This window comes from Rhamphochromis sp. 'chilingali' (genome assembly GCF_963969265.1).
Source record: "Rhamphochromis sp. 'chilingali' genome assembly, chromosome: 15".
Lineage (NCBI taxonomy): Eukaryota > Metazoa > Chordata > Actinopteri > Cichliformes > Cichlidae > Rhamphochromis > Rhamphochromis sp. 'chilingali'.
The window spans coordinates 9,150,281-9,173,562 of NC_137942.1; the positions used below are offsets into that span (position 1 = coordinate 9,150,281).

General features: G+C 40.4%; 2 protein-coding genes across 3 annotated transcripts; both read left to right on the forward strand.

The window, feature by feature from the left end:
- The first annotated feature begins 451 nt into the window (after positions 1 to 451).
- On the forward strand, positions 452 to 7,456 carry wnt9b (wingless-type MMTV integration site family, member 9B). Its single transcript, XM_080906209.1, has 4 exons — positions 452 to 658; positions 1,072 to 1,325; positions 2,759 to 3,024; positions 4,395 to 7,456. The coding sequence occupies exons 1-4, from the start codon at positions 573 to 575 to the stop codon at positions 4,854 to 4,856; spliced, it is 1,068 nt and encodes a 355-aa protein (XP_080762335.1). The 5' UTR covers positions 452 to 572; the 3' UTR covers positions 4,857 to 7,456.
- A 10,320-nt stretch (positions 7,457 to 17,776) lies between these two features.
- Positions 17,777 to 22,584, forward strand: gosr2 (golgi SNAP receptor complex member 2). Of its 2 annotated transcripts, XM_080904373.1 has the most exons (6): positions 17,777 to 17,959; positions 18,181 to 18,245; positions 18,863 to 18,971; positions 20,116 to 20,248; positions 20,369 to 20,509; positions 20,974 to 22,584. In XM_080904373.1, exons 1-6 carry the CDS (start codon positions 17,931 to 17,933, stop codon positions 21,133 to 21,135), a joined length of 639 nt encoding a protein of 212 aa, XP_080760499.1. In that variant the 5' UTR covers positions 17,777 to 17,930; the 3' UTR covers positions 21,136 to 22,584. The 2 variants fall into 2 exon arrangements, with proteins under 2 accessions (XP_080760499.1, XP_080760500.1); XM_080904374.1 differs by lacking the exon at positions 18,181 to 18,245 and having other exon boundaries at positions 17,819 to 17,959.
- The last annotated feature ends 698 nt before the right edge of the window (positions 22,585 to 23,282 follow it).

Below are 23,282 nucleotides of genomic sequence, written 5' to 3' on the forward strand. Positions count from 1 at the left end.
TTTCAGTGTGTTTGCAGGATCACTGAATTTATACTCTTTAATAATACAATATAAGAACTTATATGTTAAGCAAAGAAAAAATCTTTTTGCTTTCTGAGCCCCTTTGATCAGACAGATGCTTGCTGTTAGATAACCATCATCATGCATATAGACCCTATGTCTGAACAGTTCTACTGTTTATTCATTGCTTCAGGTAACTGACAGTCCTACTCAAACTTTAGATTCAATCACGACTTTAATTAAGTTTTAATTGTATTATTATTATTATTATTATTATTATTATTATTATTATTATTATTATTATTATTATTATGAGCTGATCTTGCATCTTCTGGGTGGCGTTACAGTGGGAGGGAACATACAGTAGCAATGTTGAGAGAATCCAATGACAGTGCGGCAGGATGATGTACCCTCCCCTAAGAGTCCTGCCTCCCAGCGGACCAGGGCGCCTGGCGCAGCGGATTGAGGGTCTGAGTGCATGAGGGGCCCCTTAAAGAGAAGCGCCGAGCAAACGGCACGGACTTTCTCTATTGAAGAATCAGCGAGATGAGGAACAGCGCCAACCCGGCATCATGCGCTCCAGGCTCCCGAGGACCGCCTGCCTATTGCGAATCATTGCACTCTGCATCCTTCTGTCGCACACTGCAGCTTATTTTGGGTCAGGCAATGAACTTTTACTTGTACATTTCATCTCGGTTGTTTGGCTTTTCTGTTTAAATCATTAGAAGTGACCACAGCCACAACCTTTACAAGCTTTAGCTGAATTACGCACGCGTAATTATATTTTTATAGGGCTGTTCGAAGTCCATGTACACGCTAATATGTTCCACTGAAACAAAAAAAAAAATCCATATTCGCAATTTCAAATGTATTTTAAGGTAAATGAACATAAAAGTTTTATTCCTGGATTTTCTTCGAGGGAGAAAATACCGTTGTGGGAACACATTTGTAATAACAACATATGCTGGAGTGGTGACAGAATAGTTTCATTACTGTGGACGCAGTGTTGGTGTATTTTGTCACACACATACAATTTCTAATGTGATTTTTCCCCCTCTTCTATAATCCTAGACTGACAGGTCGGGAACCTCTGGTGTTTTTACCAGCTCCGTTTTCCAATGAAGCTCCATCAGGAAAGGCCCACCTGAAGCAGTGCGAACAAATGACTCTGACGAGGAGACAGAAGAGACTCTGTCGCAGGGAGCCGGGCTTAGCCGAGACGCTTCGGGAGTCGGTGCGCCTCAGCCTCCTTGAGTGTCGGTATCAGTTCAGAAACGAACGCTGGAACTGCAGCATGGATGGTCGGGGAAGTCTTCTGAAAAGAGGTGAGCCACTTTAACACTTTCCTCAATTTTGGGTTCTTGCTCAAGGTCACTGAGAAAGTCGGAAATTCTCTTTTATCTAACTACAAATTATATATGTCTTCGTCTTTATTTACCTGCAGTGCATGGCTGAGCAGTAAGAACAGGATGTTTCATAGATAAGCACACCTGTAGTGCTGCAGGCATGTTTTTGTCGACATAAGCTCATCAATCAAAAAGTGAAAATGAGAAAAATGAACCAGTAAAAAAATTTATGCGTAAACGTTTTACCACCAGTTTAACAGCTGTAAAAGTTTGTAAACAATAAGGTTTCTTGTTCAAATTTAACGAAATAATTAAACTGATATTTTCTATTTTATTTCAAACAATACAACATTTTACAAGCCCCTTTCTCACACAGGGAAGCAACTTTTTCAATAAGATGTATTACATGCTGTACAAGATAGAAACTGAATATACACCCGTTTATAAGGTTTTACAGGTTCTTTGTTTTGTTCCTAATAGTCGTTTGTTGCATTTCTAAATAAACAATTGAGACATGAGCTTCAACTATTTGCAGCAAAGTGCTGAAAATGATTCCTGTATATAAAAAAAAGCTTGGTAAGTTATTTTGCTTGAGAAAACCAGTGACAAAATTAATTTTCTTCATCTCATTTAAAGTTAAAAATGTTCCTAAGTCATTCTGTATACCAAAGAATGTGTCAAGATAACACTCGGTAACTCCTCTGAACCCCTTGACTTGATACAACCTTTTAAAGTTTTTGAGAAGCTGCTTACTTGAATACTTTATAATTTACATGGCTTGATACACCTATTGATTAGCTACCGTTGGATCACCATATTGCATATAGCTCAAAATCCCTCCTGTGCACATAAACTCCTTTAGGATCTTCTAAGCTTTATGCATATGGATATCAGCGTGTGGGAGAACATGAACAGGTCAGCACAGAGGTAATGAGGGAGTAGAAAGCCAAGAAATGTGGTGCGGTGCAGAGTGCTCAAGCCCTGTGGTTATTTTTATCTCGGGAAAGTGGCCATTCCCAGAGGAAAAGGGTGGCGTGATTACCCACTTTCATCTGGGAAAATCCTTCCTAGTCAAAATAATAATTAATTGGATCAAAATATACCATGGTGATGGCTCTGGGTGAAGCAAATAACAGTGCAAAACCAAAAGGAAATGTCAGGAGAGGAATTGCAACGTAAGAAAACTTGCAGAATTGCTGATGTTGTTGTAAACCCTGACAACGCATCGAGTCCTCTGTAAACATTCTGGCTTAAAAGGTTAATCGGTGACGCAAAAAGCATTTTGTCGTAAATTTTGTTCTTTCAGAGCAAATGTTTCAGAGCACCAATAGCTTTTGCATCCAAAGCCTTGAAAAAATGTAGCTTTAAATATTTTTTCTTTTCTTCCACCTCCCCTGATCCCTCTGCCACAGCTTTCAAGGAGACTGCATTCCTGCTGGCTGTGTCCTCTGCAGCACTGACCCATGCACTTGCCAAAGCATGCAGCTCAGGTCGAATGGAGAGGTGCACTTGTGACGATTCCCCCGGGATCCAGCATCGGGAAGCGTGGCAGTGGGGGGTCTGTGGTGACAACCTGAAATACAGCACCAAGTTTCTCAAAAAGTTCCTCGGCCAAAAGAGGGTCAGCAAGGACCTGAGGGCTCTGGTGGATGCCCACAACATCAACGTTGGAATTCGGGTGAGTGTAGAAATATTACATCAATTATTCTGCAGCAAAACAGCTTACTCCTTGAAGCCTGAGGCGACAAAACGTACGCCTTAGCAACACTCAGTTCGATTAATTGTTCTGCGATTTTACCTGACAATTACACCTCTGACGCAGTCCCGAGTATCAAATGTTATTGAACTGTAATCCTCGCCTCTATATTTTTCATGGTGCCAGCCAGATAAATGCTCTCTGATTTGGTGCTGTCATCGGCCCGAGCGGATAATACAGAGGCAGAGGGTGAGGCAGTTGTAGTGAGGAGACAAGATGGCTGTGGGATGGTTGGAGCCAGGTGTTTTCAGGCATGATAAAGCTTGCTGTGCGGGCCAGCAGAAAATTAAAGGTCTCATTTCAGAGAGAACGATTATAACCGTGGCCTCTTTTTAATATACGAGCAAGCATTTTTTTCCACTTACTGGATCACTGTGCTCTTCATAAATCCACCTAATGTTCATAACCACCACTGTGTAGCTGTGAAATAGCAGGCCCCAGGGTCCTACTCCTGTAGCTCACACCTAGACAAGGCTGATGTGGAGAAAAAGGAAAAACACAACTATCTTATCTAATCTTTACTGAGTTAAATGTTTTCCTCAGTTGACACCAGTGTGGCCAGAAGAGACCAGGAGCCATGTTAACAAAAACTTAAAGTGGTCGGCATCCCTCATCTCACATTAATGGTGTTCTGAAGCCCCCGAGGGGTTCATGCCTGCAAAAGGAGGAACTGAGCAGAAGTACCTAGAAGTACCCTCTGGGTCTCTCTGTATGACCTGTCTCTGGCCTCTGCAAAGACAGCAGCTCTCAGGCTGAGTGATTGCTCTCATCACTGACCATCAAGCTCAGTGAACTATTAACCTAAATGAGGGGCACCACTACCAAATGCTGCATTATGTTTTTGGCACTTCTTGCGCAGAAATTCTTATTGATGTTTTCCATGAGCAGGCATGTACTAAAAACAGGGTGGAGAGATTCCACTCGCCCCTGTTTGTCACCTCTGCCTCAGGCTTTAGGAAAGAGGCAGGAGAGAAGCCGACAGAGCTAGTTTCAACACACCGAGGAAAAAAAAATAGCAAGAGCTGTCCAAGTGAGAAATGCGGGGTGAAATATGACATGCTGAACAGCATCTTTCAATCCATTATGTCAAATTTTTGACTGAGGTGAGCTAAAGGCACATATTGGCGGACCACCACTCCTAACCCCCTATGCACCCTGCAGGAAATTGTCTCACTCTTGCCAGATAGACCTCCCAGATAAGAGGCCAGGTAATGAATCAAAGTGAAGGAACTGACATTTCTTCCCTTTTTCCCTCCAATTCCTACCCCCCTCAACCTCCCATCTTATCCCAGGCAGTGAAGAGCGGACTGAAAACAACCTGCAAGTGCCATGGTGTCTCCGGCTCTTGTGCTGTACGGACTTGCTGGAAGCAGCTGTCTCCTTTTCACGACACTGGACGCCTGTTGAAGTATCGATACGACACTGCTGTGCGAGTGCTGAGCGTCACCAACGCAGCCACCGGGGAGACCGAACTCGCAAGCCCCCGTCGCCAAGGTCAGAGCCTCCGGACTACCGACCTGGTCTACCTGGAAGACTCCCCCAGCTTCTGCAGGCCCTCTCGCTACTCCCCTGGTACAGGTGGCCGTTCGTGCGCCAAAGACACAAGCTGTCAGAGTCTGTGCTGCGGACGTGGTTATAACACAGCCATGCGCCTCACCAGCCTGTCTTGCCACTGCCAGGTACGCTGGTGCTGCCACGTGGAGTGTCAGACATGTGTGAGAGAGGAGGAGGTATATACCTGCAAAAATGCATAGCTGCATGATGAGATAAAGACATTTGCAAAGACCTGAAGAATGATCCTTTGAGTCAATGGAAAATGTGATTTAAAAAAAAATGAATCACTGATCATGGACAGGACTGAACTGTAATCTCCTATAGACACTTAACACTAAGGGATTGTGAACTGCATGGAATATACAAATGTAATAATATTATACTGCTGGTTATAGTCACTAAATTGATATGCAACAGCTTACTGTAGGTGAGGATGTTTTCAAACTACCCTGCTTTTCTCTCGCTGAATGCACTGAAATCTCACTCTCCTGAGGATGAGGAGGGAAAATGCTCTTACAGCAGGTACTGGACCGGACTGGAAGACATCGGATGCTGAATCCTGTCTGCAAGGAAGCTCTAAAAGGGATTTTGTTGTGTTGTAATTGTCTCCCTCCATTTCACTATTTATTGTGCCAGTTTTGTTGTACTGCTGCTTTATATTTTAATTCTTGGAATCAATTGTTATCAATGAGGCTAAAATAGCCTTTAAAGGAACCTACCTGTCTGACTTTCTGTCTGCTGTGGTGAACTTTTAGCTAAAGTTCAGTCCTGACTAAAAAGCACTTAAGTTGCTCTTGCTTCATGAGATCCTATGTGCATTATGAATTGTTTGTCTTTAGGCCTAAATATATGATTAGAAAGAATCACTGGAAGCTTTGAGCAGTGATTAATGCCACACAACCTACATTGTAACTGATGCATGAGAAGCTTATTGTGCAAGCAGAGAAGCTGGCTTTCAGTTGCTCTTATGGAAATGTCTATGGAAATCTTTACATGTGGACTAATGTGGGCTCAGTAGAACAAAGGGAAATACCTGGGGCAATAGTGAGGGAAACACCAAACACTGTGGTTAAAGATCACTTTTTTGCTTAATTTATCAGCATACCAGCCTGGCTCTTCTAATTCTGCTGTTTATAGAAACACACACTTTGCTATGCTTTCAAGTTTAAAATTATTTGGCCGAACCATTTGGTCTTCAAAGTCTAATTTAGCCACGTCTTTGTTCTGACTGCCTTTGAAGTGGGCTAATCATGCTCCTTATTTGCTAAAATTGCTAATCAAAGACAATCACCCAGTTTACTACCCTTATATATTCAACTTCAATGTGTCCATGTGTGCAGGTCAAAAGTGCGTGCCGGACCCCAAAGGTTTGTTTTTATTGGCCAGTTAATGTTTTCTCTGAGGGACTCTGAACTGTATATATAATCTGAGTATAACTCATGTCAGGGGTCCTGGCGTCTGACAATGTGGAATCATAATTTTCTACCTCACTTCATCTTTTGGCAAATATCAGTAAGATTTATGAGCTATGCAGAGTTATCCTCTCTGTAGATACATGTTTTCCCCTCTGCATTCGTTATAAATATCATATTTGAGATGTTTGTACAGCTCTTTTTAATTTGGTAATATATGAATACTCATTTTTCCAAAGCAAGTTTTTATAAAAATCTAGTTGCTTTACATTCTTATTTAAAACAAATAAGGTTAATAAATGGACAACGAGTCACAAGGCCTACGTGTTTGTTGTGTCTTGCTCAGTTGCTGCAGGCAAACACACTAAACCATGCGCACACACACACACTTCACACGCAACAAGGAAGCGAGCGCAATACACCTGCCCGAAACACGGCTCTGTGCATCGACTGAGCAAAAAACCACTTCCTGCTCATGGTGGCCTGGCCTCCTTTTCATCTGAAAATCCTGTGGTCGTGCTGCATCGCCATCAACCGCCCAACCGAAAGGCGAGGGCTGCGTGCGCGGAGAACACGCTTACAGGTGTTGTGCCTCTGGCCAGCGCACCAGCCGCGATGACAACCATAATGCAGATGATGACAAAGGTGGTGACTCAGAGGAGCGCTGTCTTTCAGAGCATTTGACCCCCAATTCACCATTAGAAAGTTACAATCGACCGCCCCACAACGATGATGAGAGCAGTTTATGTGCTATTATCCCTGAATCATAACTTTCCACTCATTTGCAAGGCATCAGTGAACCTACAGCATACAGAGGGCTATTGTATAAGGTATTTATAGTGTGCTCTCTGGTGCTTTTGATGTTGCTCTCTAATTACTGTGATTACGCATTATTATTCCTTATTAGAACATTCACTTAAAACCCAAAGCATTGCAGTAAATTATAAGATAATTTTTTTAATTACTTTATATTATTGATGTAGAGCAAGTTATTGTTGGGGCAAATTAGTTTTTAAGTAAGATGAGTAAACTTGTCTTGGCTGTTCAGATATTTTAATGAATTTTTAGGACTACCTTGCATAGAAGAAAAAAACAGCTGTTTGCTTTAATGGCAAAACTTTATGGAGAGCCAAATGTCACCTTGGGGAAATAGGGAAAGGTTAGCTTGGGTAATAGAGAAAAAAAATCTTAAATGTTTTCTTGTTTTTGTCGAAAACTATTCCAAAACCAAACATATGTATGCAAATATTCAAAGTTTCAGTTTTACTAAACTTCATGTATTTTCACTATGATACATATCCGGCTTTAGTGATTTGAATTCTGACAGCTCGTTAAAGCCACTGCAGAGCCTTTAAAGGTATTTTACCTCAAGCAATAAAATGCACCACTGCTTACTATGAATCACCAGCGGCTTACTCTAACTCTGACTTTATGATATTTCACCTTTTTTGTTTCCCATAGTCTTTAGGACAGTTTCACATACTTTCCCAAAGCCTTAAGCTAACATGATCATTTAAAGAATCACTTGGTTAAATAGGGCAGTTTTGGTTTTTTTTTAGATATTGAAGAGTTCATACTTTAGTGATATGTGATCTCCACTGGACCGCAGCAAGATTCTTTGGTCTGTCCAGCAACTATATTGTATTGCCTCTTTGAACTTTTGAATGTGTCCTTTGCTGCAAAACGAATTTCCCTTCTCAGACAATAAAGTTGAAAAATTCAGTTCAGCAGTACACAAAATGCGTCAGCATCTCTCCAATGACTGAGGTCAAACCAGTTCGTGTGGTCAGACTACTGACTCACCACATTAACTCATCATATTATAATAATCCAGATCAATATTTAACTTTATTCATCATGAATGTCATGTATTAAAAAGCTGCAGGATAAAGAGCAAGACGGCGGAGTGTGTCACGGAAAGAAAGGTGGAGCAGGGTTTAGATATTGAGGGACATGAAGGAAAAAGATGAGGATGGAGGGATGAGAAGGGATAGCTTGTGGCCCCGGGAGGCCTATCCCCTGCTGCTGCTCTTGTTGTTTTATAATGAACTCCTAAAGCTTTCATTTCCCTCACTACCCTCACTGGAGGGGGCGCAGCGATGGGGGCTGCTGAGTCCACGGCCGGATTCGCACGCACAAGCCCCAGGGGTGGGGAGCTTTGAGCTGGGTGGGGAGGCTGGACTGAGCAGAGGTGCAATAGCCAAGCGCCTGTGTATGTGTTTGAAAGAGTCCTGACAGCAGACAGGTGAGGGCGAAACAGTTTTTGCATATGTGTGTGTGAGCATACTTGACGAGTGCACACCTGTGGTCACTTCAGCCGTGTTTGTAGTGAGGTCTTCATGTGCGGGTGTGGGCTATAGTCACCCTGCCATGTGCCGGAGCTTCTCTCTGTCTGCCTGAGACACTGAATAACATAGATAATGTAGGTTAAGGCTGATGGTAACACTATCTCCTGTGTCTTCACCGGCTTGGTTCAGGTAAAGGTTACTATGCCGGGTTGGGCTGCAGCAGTGCACCATGCTGTGATAGATGAAGATGAATTGGCAAATCAGGGCTGGGGCATTTTTTCAGATATGTATTATATTTGCGTTGCTTAGCAAAAAGATATTATCCATAGAGACTTACATAGCTTTCAGGTTTATACATCACTCATTTGTGTAAGAACAGTAGATGTTAACTCAAGCGTGGAAGGCTTGGTAGATACTTTGCTCAAGGACACAAAGCGAAGTCCTGTCCTGTAATCGAAACCTCTGAGCCCCAGGTCAAACATCTACACCCTACAAGACTTCCGCCTCTGGAGAGGAGACTCTTAGACAGCATTGGAGCTGTGCCTAATCCCCACACCCTGACATCACACGGAGATAATTAAATAATGAAGACGACGAGGAGAGGAATGGATTTGGTGAAGAAGAAGAGGAAAAAGAGAGATACAGAGAGTTGTGAATACAGCATGGGGTAGGAATTTGGAATGTGAAATGACTAATGCAGTTGCTCAACCCACAACAAGAACATGCACTGCCTAGAGCTATGACAAGGCTGAGTGCATACCTCGAACTCAGAGGGCTGGGTTGGACTGGGATGGTGGCTGAGTTCCTCGCAGTAGGTGATGAGATAGCGCATGCCTGTTTGATGGTCAATTAAGCGGGCACAAGGTTTAAATGATGAATAGTTTGGTTTGTTCACCTGCGGATGGAGAAAAACAAGAAGAGCTGACAGGTATTACAATACAAATGATTAGTTCATACAAATTAATATAGGATACTAAATCAATCAAAGGAAAAATATGAAACTTGGAGTACAGGCTTTGCCTTAGAGCTGAAATTTACTGACAAGGTAATCAACTGAAGAATGAATGAGGATCTATTTTGTCTGTCAATAAAACATTGAAATCATTTTCTTTTCTTTTTGTCTCTCATAAATCAGAGTTGGAAGGGATAAGCAGCCTCATGGTTCTTAGAGGGAACCGATATCATCGTTGACCGTTTGTGGATCTTCACATTTTTCAAAAATTAATTTCATTTCTTCTAAACTGAACTGATTTAATTCCAATTTAAATCCTTCTAAGCTTATGGTGTTTTTAAGCATGTTAGCACTGTAGACAGTTTAATAGATGGATGTAGCTTGGTCTAAAAATTGAAGATCACAGGCAGTGGCTTAAGCCTGCATTCTTTTTCATCGTCACCGAGGGAAGACTCAGAAAAATTATCCGGTTTTAAATAAATTTGCAGCAAAATAGTCCCGTCTCCCTTGTTCAGTGACCTCACTAATTGATCCTGATGACTTCATGAGCTTACACACTGAATAGAACATTAGGTCCATTAGTGCATTCATTTGCTCTCTTCTCTTTCCCCTCACCCCCAACATGGGTTGATCAAAGTGCAGTACAACTAAAAGGAATAGACAACACATTAAAAAACAAAACTAAAATGTAATAAACTCACTCCCATTTAAATGCTAGGGCGTAAAGATGTGTCTTCAAGTGGGATTTAAAAGATGTGGAGAGTTGGTGAGGTTCTATCCCCTGCAACACATGCAACTATAGCAAAAGCCTGTGTCATCTGTGCTTTAGGCTCAGCTCACCTTAAAGTATGCATAGTTTTAAGTTCAGAAAGAGGGTACGAATTGCAAGAGAAGATCTGATTATTGGGCTTTTCTCTGTAATATTGCAAGGACTTTACCTTACAATATAAAGCACCTCAAGGGGACCGTTCTTGTGATTTGGTGCTATACAAATAAAACTGAATGTAAATCGACATGAATTGAATTCATTTTATGCAACTTGTCCAGGTTGCAGGGGGAATGGTTTAAGCAGAGACTTTCCTCTCCCCATCTACCTCCTCCAGCTCTTCCAGTGGGACCACAAGGTGTTCCCTTGCCGGCCAAGAGATATGATCTCTCCAGCATGTCCTGGGTCTGCCCCGGGGTCTCCTCCCATTAGGACATGCCTAAAACATCTCACCTAGGAGTTACCCAGAGGGCGTCCAAGTCTGATGCCTGAACCTTCTCAATGGTTCCTCTCAATGTGGAAGATTTAGTGTCTAAACTCCTACTGAATGACACCCATCTTTGAGGGAGAGCCCAGACACCCACAGAGGAAGTTAAATTCCTTGTATCCAAGATCTCTACCAGTCACTACCCATAGTTTGCAGCCATAGATTTTCCAGTAAGTTTCAAGCTTTGATTTCACTCTAAGATCTTTTGTTTCCAAATATCTTCCTTCTCCCTGAGGTTTGGGTTCTCGAACCTGTTGAGATTCATTTGTTTTTGTTTGAGCTACCCATCTGTAAAGTCTTGAGACTCCTTCACAGGTTGTGATTTAATGGTTTGGACAAAAACATTCCGCAAACACATACAAACACCTGCCAAAGTACTGAAAACTACAATGACAGCGCCGATGACACATTCACAGGCAGACTCACACAGAATGGGTTGATTTCTGGTAGTTTAAAAAAAAAAAAAGTATAACACAGGAGTGCTGATGAACTGGTTTTACATAACAAAGATACCTGCAGATGTTTACCCGATTCCTCTTGAACTGTCCATTCTCAAGCCCCACAACTACCCACCCATTGGGAAGCTCCTGTGGGAGGCTGTTCTCATGCTACTCCACAGAAACACCTGCAGCACCAACAGAAGAGTTTACATGGCAGCTGCTGTGATAAGAGCCCACACACCTACATAACTGACTCCTCTGCTCGATAAATGGCACTCCTCTTGCTTTTTCTCTCACAGCCACATGTGCACACTGCACACACACACACACACATGCATACACTCACTGACCTCCATCACAATCAAAACTAAACTTTCCCACATCAACTATGTCCAGGAAAGAAAAACACAGATAATGTTCTGAGCTATGTCTTCTCCCCAACCGGCAACATCTCTGAAAGAGAAGTCTGGTATGTTGCCTGTGATTATTTGTGATACCAATACCTACACAATTATGCTGTCTGCTGGCTTTATTTCCACCAGTGTTCACAATTCAATCATGATTCTCATTAAAGGGATGCAGGTAGACAAAAACATTTCTTTTGAGCTCTGTACACCACACAATTTTGTTCACACACACACAGCGTGATGATGAGAGTGTGGTTTAAAGTGGTTGCATGACTGTGGGAAGGGAGCTGTCAGGCCGGGGAACCCCGGTGCAGTACTTCGTGCCACTGCTGTTTTTAATCGCATCCTCGCAAAGATGAAATCCAACCACAGGGGTGGACAGCATCTCTCATCCTCAGAGGTCTTAGTGTCACAGGTGGTTAACCAGAGGGCTGCATATCTGTGGGTATGTGTGTATGGCATACAGCATACCAGGAACCAACAGAGGGAGACAGTAATGCTGATCACCTGTGCCCATTTCAAAAGCTTAGTCTTCTCCACTGAAGAGAAAAAAGGTTGCTGGGAACCGCAAATCTATAGATTTACAAAAAATGCATTTGACTCAAATCATGTACAAGATGTCTGTGAAGGTTCTCAGTCATCCAGGTCATTGTAGTCTAAGGAGCTTGGAAAGAAAAGTGAAAAGTGAAAAGTGAAACGTCTTCAAGCCACCTAAAGAAGTCCAGACGCTTTTCTTTCCAAGCTCCTTACACCATGTACAAGACCTTAATAGACCAATTATTTCTTAAATAGCACTAAATCAATACCAAATAACAAATACAAACTTTAGAGCACTTTGAAATAAAAAGAGTAAAGAGGGCAGTTGTATTTCCACACAGCCTGCAGCGATGGGCTGATGTAAGACAATCACCCTGTGGTTTTATGCTTATTTGCGGTTGTCTTGCATCATTATGTTGTTGTCCTTTAACTGTTTTTAGTTTTATTTAGTCTCTTTGTGGCTATTCGCAGACATTTCATCATTAAAAGTAATATTGTCGCAGCAACTGGGGTGGTCATATAGACTGTCCCTGTGGGAGGAGGGGGTGTTGCCCTCTGGACCCCCAGCTGGACTCCTTTCACAGTAAAACCCACTGAGATGTTGGGAGCTTATGAGTTTTTCCTGTCATCTCTGACAGGCCCTCATTTGCTTTCATTCAGCGCCTCGCCACAGCTTCAAAGACGAGTGGCTCACCTGCCTCAGGGAAGAAGCGTAAAGATCAGTGTGCCTTTAAAAAAATGACTGGTATCCAGAAATTGTTGACCCTGGGCAATTTTGCTCCTCATAATTGGCTTCTTCACTGTGTCTGTCTTGGGCAATCATTGTAGAGTTATGATGTGTTATACTGCCTGGAAAACATCATTAAGTACATTGTAGGGAAGTGATTCAATAACATATCATTTTCCCTTGATGAACAAAACAGTGTTGGGGTGCGGGGGTGGGGGGTAAGTCTCTGAGCACATCCAGTGCTTTCATTTCTCTACTGAACAATAACCAGGCTGCTGTGTTTTCTAAGCAGTGCAGGGAGACTGATGCAGCACTAAATGTTGTTTGGTTACAAGACCTCCAAAGGGGCTAAGATAAATCACATTCCTAACAACAAAGCAGCAACATACATGCATGTTCTCATATAAATATATTTAATACATACCCGTGCTTCTCTTAAAATCATTGTTAACATACAAGTCTTGAGCCACCTCGCATTTCTTTATGTTGTATTTTGCTTCCAAGTAGCCAGAAATTTTTACAGTGGTCGTGAGAAGGCTTCCTGAAGGACTTTTAGAGTTTTATTTGGACTCAAAGTGATAAATCAGTGTTGTCTCTACACATAACAGACAACTTAGTAGTGAACCAATTAGAAATTGTATCTTTAGACACTTTGTTTGTGTCATAAAAACACTAAATTATTTCCCATTATTTAGGTGAATCTGTGAAAAATGCCAAACACAACACAGTTTGACGGGAAATAGCATTTTTGAACCAACAAGGTGATTCCAAAAGAATTATTTGTTGTAAACTTGGCGTTTTTCGGCATGGTGTGCAACGTGTTCTTAAAAAAATTGAGGATTCACAACAAGTGGAGGAAAATGTATGTATAAAAAGTATGTACATCAGATGAGCAGTATCTGAAAGTCATGTCCTTAAGAAAAATGGAAAAAGAAACCTTGAGAACGAGTCCTAAAGACTAGTTAAAGAAATTACAAAAGAGAGTTCTGGCTACCTTAAGAAATAAAGGTGGTCATTCTAAATTGTACTTTTCAAGCTCATCAGTATTTTGCAAACAATTTTTTTTTCTTATTTACTGTATTTTTATGTATGTTTCCTGTTTTCTTTGCCAAATATAAAGGTTTTCCACAATACTATGCAAACACTTTTGTGCAGTAAAATCTATACATTACCCCTCAGTAGTTCAGTTATCTGTTACTTTATACTACAACTGAGGGTAAATATTGTAGTGCTGTAGAAAGCAGAAGTACGTAACAAAATTGTAATACAGTTTTCTTCTAAAGCAGTATCTCAATAAAATAATTCTGTTCTGTATCATCATCCAAATTCCTTAAAATTACAAGAAAATTAATTAAAATGGGAGAAAAGGATGAATGTTACACCAGCTGTGCTCCATAGACATGTGTATTAAGGTATGACAGTGACAGTTGGCGCTAACTCGCTCAGTCAAAGTGATCAAGGCTCCACACCTGGAGTCTGGATTCCAGTTTGCGCCCGTGGTGATCAGGTGTGGATGAAAACCAGTAAGCTCATCTCATCCTTTCCTCAGGGCTGAAACATAAAGGACAGACGGAGAGAACCCCACGACCTCCAGAGATGTGCCTCATGTATTGCTCAGAAATGGTTTAAGAGGGTTTATTCCTCCTTCTCGCTACTTCTTGTCTATTCTGAGCAACAGGTTAAAGCCGTACGCATCCAGCCACTACCCCGAGGATATGTTATGACAACCAAAAATGGTGAACTGCAAGAGCAAGAAGTGGCATGAACAGATCTCAAGATTTCTGACATGTGGGGGTGGGTGAAAAGGACCTCTGTTCAGAAGTGTCTTGCCTGAAGATACAACCATCAACTCATGTAGCATCAGGCAGCCGTGGAAAAGTGTCTGGGCCAACTTCTGATTGCTGTGCTGAATGAGGAAAACAAATACAGGTATCACCTCCAAACAGGAGCACAAAGTATGTTAATGTTTATGTTTCCCTTGCTTTCCCTTGCACTCATTTATTCTTTCTTCCCTAACAGGTAGACACCACACTGATGGAGGGTATGTATAGGGTGATTGAGATGTGGTTTTATTAAGGCGCCAGGCAGCGCTCCAAGGTGCTTTCCTCATAATAAATCACCAAGGAACTATTGTGAAATTTAGACAGTTTTTTCACACCCTACTCCATGACAGAGCCAGTTTGTGGCTGGCAAATCTGACATCTTCTCTTCAGTGTTTGTGAATTGTAATCTCACTATGAAGTTTAATAATATTAGTTTTGGTGACTCTGGCTGCAGGCAAGAAGAGGAGAACAGCTTCTGGGTGGACAAACAGGAACACTCTGACACCTGACTGTGGAAAAAGAGGATGGCCTAATTAGACCTAGTCAGGGAGAGCTGACAAAAGCTCGCCTTAGGACATGTTTCTTAGAGTCTTTCCTGTGACATGTCTACGTGTCAACAGATTATGCTGTATCTTCTCAAAGCTTGTCTTTGTAGGCCAAAGACCTCTGTGTCCTAAAAGAATATCAAATGCAATGGAAAATGTAGCCTAAGGCTCAGATTTATACGTTGGGAGTTTAGCATTGTCCAATTACAGCCTGTCCAGAAACAGGAGTTTCATGCCCGGTTTTCACGTTATTTATGTACACTTATGGTCAGATGTTTACATACATTCATCATAAGCATGAATGTCATGGTAATTTTTGGCCTTTTGTGGTTACTTTGAACTTTTATTTTTACAGAGTGCAATGATTGTACGGCATACACCTTTGAAAAAAACAAACAAGAATTGAGTTCATAAGTTTGAATTTAATTTGGATAAACCACACGGTCAAAAGTATACTTACAGGCTCAAATATATCTATACACTCCCACTAATAGTGTATGGCTAAATGTCTCTTAGCAAGTTGCACGATAACCAGGCTTTTGCAAGCCATCAACAAGCTTCGTGCATAATTCTGCCTGGATATTTGACGACGCTTCCTAGAAGAAGTGGTAGAGTTCATTAAAATTGGTTGATTTCCTGGCACAAACCTGACTTTGAAGTACACAAATTTTGAATAGGGTTGAAGTCGGGTCTTTGTGAAGGTCATTTCAGAAGCGAATAACCTGCTTTATCCATTCCAAAACCATAATTGAGGTGAAGTTGAAGAATTTAGAGGTTGTCTTCTTCCTCAGCTATTCCATCTTCTTTGTGCAATGTAGCACCAAAAGCAAAACTGGCTAAGACCATGACCCCCACCAGATTGACACCTAATAACAGAGTTATTAGGTTTGAAAGCCTCACCTTTAGTCCTCCAAAGATACAGTGCAGGAATTCAGTTCCATTTGACTCAATTCAATTCAACGTAGTTTTATTTATGTAGCACGAAATAAAATTAAAAATAAAAAAAAAATAGTCCGCTCAACACACTTTATGTTGTAAAATAAAGACTCTACAATAATGCTGAGAATCATTTTGCAGTCCTTTAGAAATTCTGTCCAACAGACCTTTCCAACTTGTGTAAATCTACAGTTTTCTCTCTGAGATTTTCACTGAGTACCCATGACTATTGTTCAGTCCAACTGGCAAAAAGAAATTACCCTTTGTTTTGTAGTCAGTCATGATTCTTGTTTTCTAAAGTCATTAAAATAAATTACAATTTTGAACTGTATTGTATCGAAATGTTCTATATATTTACTGAGCTTGAGTCTGTGAGCCAACTGTATTCCCAACATTTTGTGTTACTATACTATCTTGTGTCATATATTTATTATTATCATTATTTATGTACTATCATAACAAATAATATTTTAAAAATATATAAAAGTAACAAAAGTAACTGGAACTAAACGGAATTTAACACACACAAAAAAGAGTAAAATTAAAGCAAAAATACATTAAAAAAATATAAAACTATAACATTATTGTATATAAATATAACATTATAATATATTATAAATATATTTTGGGAATATAATTTTAGGAATTAAAAAGACTGGTAGACGTAAGGGATTACATTTTCAGCGTCCAAAATTGAGGAGGAGTGAGCAGTCTTTTCTCCCATAAAATTTTCTGAAACATAAACAGTGACATAATAAAAGTATCAGTACATGAAAAGGCTTCCAATCAAAAAGAGGTGAACAAAGTGCCGGGGGAATGCATAAAACATAATACTAAGAGAAGAACAGGAAAAATAAAATGTATTACGTATTAACCTTTGACAATTATGAAATAGACTGTACCAGTATTCCAGGTACAGTAGTGCATCCAATTTGATTTGAACAAGTGAATTAATTAACATAAAATATTATATATATATATATAAACAACAACACTTAAATCACATGAATAATCAATATACAGTAATACAGTATAAACCTTTCCATGACATGCTTTACATGGTATATACTAGACACTGAAAAAATAAAGCGTCTTCATTTCAATGTTAATGCAGTATTTGTCGTATATTATCTCAAATTCTAATTCTAATTTTATTTGTCACGTACACAGTCATACACAGTACGATATGTAGTGAAATGCTTGGACAACTGCTCGTGACCTAAAGAAAACAAAAAAGGAAAAGGCTATGAATAAGATAGGAAATAAATATGAAAAATTAAAAAGGGTAAATTTAACTAGGAAGGAATAAAATATAAATTAAGGTTAAAAATGAAATAACTGTACAACACAAATTAGAATGAAGGGTAAATTTAACTGGGAAAGAATAAGATAAAATACATAAATTAAAGTTGAAAATAAAATAACTGTACAACAAAATACACAATATAGAACTATATAAGAATGTATGAAGAAATATAAATATAAATAAATATATACACAATAACAGCAGCTGTACAAGTATTAACCGGAAATGAAGAATGTAGTGACCAGTGTTGTGCAATCCACAATCTATGTCTATCTATGTCTTTTTCCACTTTTGGTCAATATAAATAGAGGAGCAGGGGTATTCTGGGTGTGTTCATTTCGTCACTTTTTAAAAAAAGATTTTTATTTAAAACATTAAAAACCGCAATAAAAACACTCCTCTTACAGTCTGCTGACAGAGATGTGTAATTAAGAAGGAGTGAGCTCTCTTCTATATTTCTCTCTGTGTGATGACGTCGCGCGGCTTCCGGTTTCCTAGTTCCGTACACAAAAGCTCCGCTGATGACGTGTAAACTCCTCTAACGTTAGCTACCAAGCTAACAGAGCCGCTTGTCACAATTAAAACTATTATAACAAAAATAACGAGATAACGTAAAGGGAGGGCGAAGCGTTTCTTAGATCGGGAAAAATGGAGACGCTTTACCACCAGACCAACAAGTGAGTTCTCTTGTCTGATGTGGAAACGGTGCCCGTTAGCTACCACTGCTAATGAGCCTAACTTATTATCACTTTTACTTCTGCTGCAGCAGGCTTATATCAGCATAATATGATTATTAAACTATAAATATGGCGCATACCAATATGTTCATGTACAGTAATAATTAAAACAAAAATTGTTTTTATTGCTGCTCACTAACGGTATGATCGTTGTGGATTAGGCAAATCCAGGAGGTTCAGTCTCTAATGGGAAATCTGGAAAAGACAGACCGCCAGTCAGTTCATTGTAAGTGACCAGCTGTCATGATTGTAAGGGGCTCTGCCCCTGCTCTGTGTGGGAGTGTTGTTGTGGTACAAAGCTGTCATTCCTAATGGCACCACCTCTGATGAAATCCCCTTTGAAGAGCTTCTAATTTCTGCTCAGAACCGGGTCCTTGTTATGGCTGCTTCTTCCTCTCACATATATAATGATAAAAGCCAGAGCTAATTGTTTTCTGTGGATAGTGCCTGGCCGTTCAGTTCTGTGCCCAGCTGTTGCCAAGACAGGAAGTAGTAGGGTGGGTGGTATGGCAGATAATGGTGGGAGCCGGGCAGTGAACTCCCCTTCACAAATGATGACATAAGGTTTATTTTAACCCCAGGGGAGGATGTAAACTTACGCAGCTACTAATGAGCTGGGGTCGCTTAAGTGATGAATGCTACCCTGTGACACCTGGGTATATTATTAGAAGACAAACAGCATCCCACACTCTTTTCTTTATATATATTGGAAGACATGTTTGAATCAATTCAGTATGTAAGTAAATTAGCCAGTAAATTTCAAAATTATGAATTGTAATTTCACAGCCTTAACTGATGTCTTCCCTGCAATTCTCTCTTCTTCATTTCTCTCTGTTTTACAAGTGTTAGAAAATGAACTGCAAGCTAGAATCGACCAGATCTTCAATCATTTAGAACGCCTTGAGATCCTGGCCAGCAAGGAACCGCCAAACCGCCGCCAGAATGCCAAATTGTGAGTTTGGATTTAAACAATAGACGGTGACCATAAAGACACAGAAACAGCTGGATGTATCATATGCAATAAAGGCAGAAGGAGGGTTAGATGATGAAGAGGCAGCCGCGTCCTGCCCTGTGGCAACGTGGCTCTGTGAAAACATTTCCTCAGAAGCCCCCGTCATCACCAGCATTCCTGCTGCATTGGGCAAAGATTCATTTCTGAGCTGGATAAACAGGCCTTAGGGGGGACAGTGCACCCCATTCCACAGCGCTCCTTTAATCTTAGCAGGTCTCTGGTGGGGCCTGAGTGAACTCAGGGAGGGGAAGGGGGTGGGGGGTTGTGGGGACTCTTCAAAACAAGCACATAAGATTTGAGAGCAAAATAAATGTTCTCCTTATTCAGTACAACTGCTGATACACTGAATTGTGAAAAAAAAAAACAGGGTGCAGTAAGAGTTAGCACCACTGTCAAACAAGGGTGGAGAGACAGTACATTAAATTCCTCAAATCTGTTAAAAGTTCCTCTCCTGTCCTCTTCATAATCAGCTGATTCTATTTATTTATTTGGTACAATTTAACGAGGATGTCGACAGACAGCAGCCTGGTGCATAGTTGCATATGTAACTTTTGTGAGTCTCCCAACACAGAATCTGGTTAATTTCTTTTATCTAGTTAAAAATAATTTTTACTAAAAAACCCAGCAGGATTTGGTTTAATGAAATGATCATCCACTCCATGCAGTGTGAACCTTACTGTAACAGGGTCTTGAGTGCTGAAAGTCAGTTCCTGATTTGGCTGATGCGGTGCTAAAAGTCAGAGGGAGGAATACATTGTTTTCCCCTGCCAGGGATGAAAAATTATTTAGCAGAGACAGGGATGTGTAGACCAGAGTGGGAGAAATCCCTCCCTGACAAATCACACCCTGGCTATAGCACTTGCACATTATAGGAACTGCAAGCTTAAATTGAGAAGTGTTCAAAAACTCCAAGTAGCCTGTTACCTCCCACAGTGGGCAAAAATGCATTTGAAATCTCTATAGATTACTCTTTGAGGTGACTGGATTGCTTTGTAAAGATTTGCAGGGACCCTCAACTTTAAATTGGAAAATGTTTGTTGTAGTTGTAAAACTGGACACAGTTGAATCCTTTTCTTTCTCTCAGACGAGTGGACCAGCTCAAGTATGATGTCCAGCACCTCCGGAGTGCCCTGCAAAATTTCCAGCACAGACGCTATGCGAGAGAGGCCCAGGAGAGAGAGAGGGAGGAACTCATGAGCCGCACCTTCACCACGAATGTATGTAAATTGTCTAATAGTGATCAAACTGGTGATGGGTATTGATGTGAATGCAACATTTTAAGCTAAAAAAAGAATCTAGAGTTTGTGTAAATTACAGAGATTCCTTTTGTTTAATAGGACGCAGATACCTCCATCCCCATAGATGAGACCCTACAGTTTAACTCCAACTTGCACAATGCACACAAAGGCATTGATGACCTCATCGGCAGTGGCAGCAGCATCCTTAATGGTCTCAGAGATCAGAGATCTACGCTAAAGGTTAGTGATTTAACACAGCAGAAAAACAAGTCTACATCTGTAGCTTATTTAAACCATTTGTTAAACAAGGAAGCGGAATAGAAGGTGGACTGAATTAAATTTCCTGACCCACTTTCTGGTGTCCACGACGATCACAATAGTCGTATTGTTAGTGTGCTCATGCTCAGAGGGCGAGTCTGTGTTTCCAAGGAGGAGATGGGCTTCCTGGTTTTGCTTCAGGCCTCTTCTTATCAGGGTGTGTCTGTTGATCAGCACTCTCAGCCTGGTTGTCTAGCCATGAGAAATCTCTGACGGAGTGGCGCGTCAGGGAGGGCGTTGGCACTCAACGTCTCTCAAAATCAGAGGAATTAGTGGAGATAATTACAATGTGGTCATGGAAACATTTCGTTTATTTATGGCTCTTATAAACTGTCACATGTGATCATTACTGTTGAAATGAGTGTGGCTGTTTTGGCTCTGCACAGGGAACTCATAAGAAGATGCTGGATGTGGCTAACATGTTGGGGCTGTCAAACACAGTGATGAGACTTATAGAAAGGCGAGCCACTCAAGATAAGTTCATCATGATTGGAGGCATGCTGCTGACCTGCGTCTTCATGTTCCTGGTAATCAGATACCTGGGCTGACCTCCAACCATCCACAAGGGCGGCTTTTTGATCAGTCGTGGACATTTCTGCAGCACATCGTCCCTCATGATATGAATTTCTAACATTAAAACCAACTTTCATAAGTTGTTCCCTTACATTTAGTTCTCTTTTAATGGCTTTCCATCATGTTTATTGATAAAATGGTGACGTTGGCAAAGACCTTAAACTACAGACAGTATTTTTAATCCATGTGAAGCTCAGTGTGCCACTTTCCATTTTTACCAAAACCACTTTGAAACTGTAAATTTCTCCTGTGATTTTACACAGATGGTTTCTTATAAATACTTAACTGTTCCTCAAGTTGCCGTCAGTGTTCTTCCGCCTTGATAAACATGGTTTTTAAAGAAATACAAGTACGAAAATGTTATGTTCAGTGTTTCATCACAATGCAACTTAAGAATTCTCACCAGAAATTCTTGTTTTATGGTGTAAACTCAGTTACTAGCTTATTAGCTGCACCTGGTCAATACAGTCTAATGTAGTGGACAAAGTAGGATCGAGTTGATGCCATACAATTCTAATACATTAGGCACAATGACCAGAAAATTAGAGACTTTCAACACAAACATTATATCCTGTATTAAGGCAGGACTTAGTGGACAGCCTCATTAGGTTTAGCGAGCTGTACCTAATAAGCTGGGAACTGATAATATATGTAGGTAATAGTTCAAAGAAAATCAATGGAAGCAGCCCCTTTCTGTCACATGCTTTCTTTCATTTATTCTTGGTCTCGTCTCACTATGTGAGTGATTTTAAAGAAATTAAATCTATAATTTTCTTTCTACAGCCTCGTGTAATGGTTCTGCAAGTGCTGACAGGACTGTTTCCCCTTTTACAGTAAACAGTATTAATCATAGCCTGTGAACAGATACACTAAATGCATGCTGCATTCACACGGATTGACTGTTTTCGCGAAGCCTATTCCAGGTAACTCCAGCACCATCTACTGTTGGACATTTACATCTGCAGGGGTTGTTTGACCGTCAGATGAAGCTTATGGAAATAAGGCAGGACCTTCATGTGACCATCTACAGTTATTTACATGGCAATTTCAATAATGAAAAAAATATGGAAAAAGACACACAAACTCAGGATTTTATTTGGTGAAACAGAGTTAAGTCTTTAAAAAATACAGAGTTGCTACTTTTCTTTTTAAACAGGTCACTGCTGTTTGGCACCCCAGCAGGGATGAACAAACCACCGTGATAAAATACATGTGTCCACCTCCCATCCAATTTGTCATTTGTCTGCTTTTTCCCCTCCCCCCAACAGCAGTGTCAACCCAGTAGAACGTTAATAGGTTAATCTACAGCAGTTTTATTTACAAAATTACACACACAAAAAAGCCAAACACAGCTCTTCTTTTGAAGAGCATTTTGGAAAATAATTTAAAAAACAGAAAAATACAATTATTGCAGTATACTACAATCTTATTATATGATGCACAGGCACCATCTTGATGTACAGATTTCAGTGCAATTGATTCAGATGTACCCTCATCCCAGGGAACAAGAGCTTTGCTTCAGAGTATTCAGGAGATTTACACCCCTTCATCACATTTCCCCTGATTTAGAGAGGGCTTCTTGTATGACAGTGTCATACTTGTTTGGACACCATATCGGTTTTGTTTTTTCATATGGCTGTCACTGGTGGGTTTCTTCACATTACACACTGACCTATGTACAAGTTACTGCATTACAAATTACTTTTAAACCAAGAATCCAATAGAGAGTGAGTAGTCATTTGAAAACACAACAAGAGATCAGTAATCATGAAAGAGTCCATCTCTGAAAATTAGATTACACAGATTAAAATGTTCACCTCTAGAACAAAACCACTTCCTTGAATCGTAACACGATTCTGCTTACACCTTTAGCCATCATGTATCTCTTTGGCTGCCAAAATAAGCAAAAAAAACAACAAAAAACTCCAGTAGTTTCTGAGGCTGTTACTATTCCCCAAATTGGAATATAAACCAATGGTCTAGAGGAAGTGTCTACAGTTTGTAGAGGGGGGAGAAACAAATCTGTGAAAAAATGAGAAAATAAAAATCTCACATGTACCAGAAGAAAATGTTAGTGTTGATTTTGAACCCAGCAGTCTTAACCACTTTGTGGTGACGTGCT

What these genes read in the sequence shown, in the direction of transcription:
- wnt9b (XM_080906209.1), top strand. Translation starts at nt 573, where the DNA reads ATGCGCTCCAGGCTCCCGAGGACCGCCTGCCTATTGCGAATCATTGCA. An exon ending in CACACTGCAGCTTATTTTGG is followed by an intron (nt 659 to 1,071) that starts GTCAGGCAATGA and finishes CTATAATCCTAG; the next exon opens with ACTGACAGGTCGGGAACCTC. An exon ending in GGGAAGTCTTCTGAAAAGAG is followed by an intron (nt 1,326 to 2,758) that starts GTGAGCCACTTT and finishes CCTCTGCCACAG; the next exon opens with CTTTCAAGGAGACTGCATTC.
- gosr2 (XM_080904373.1), top strand. Translation starts at nt 17,931, where the DNA reads ATGGAGACGCTTTACCACCAGACCAACAA. An exon ending in CTTTACCACCAGACCAACAA is followed by an intron (nt 17,960 to 18,180) that starts GTGAGTTCTCTT and finishes GTTGTGGATTAG; the next exon opens with GCAAATCCAGGAGGTTCAGT. An exon ending in ATCAGAGATCTACGCTAAAG is followed by an intron (nt 20,510 to 20,973) that starts GTTAGTGATTTA and finishes GGCTCTGCACAG; the next exon opens with GGAACTCATAAGAAGATGCT.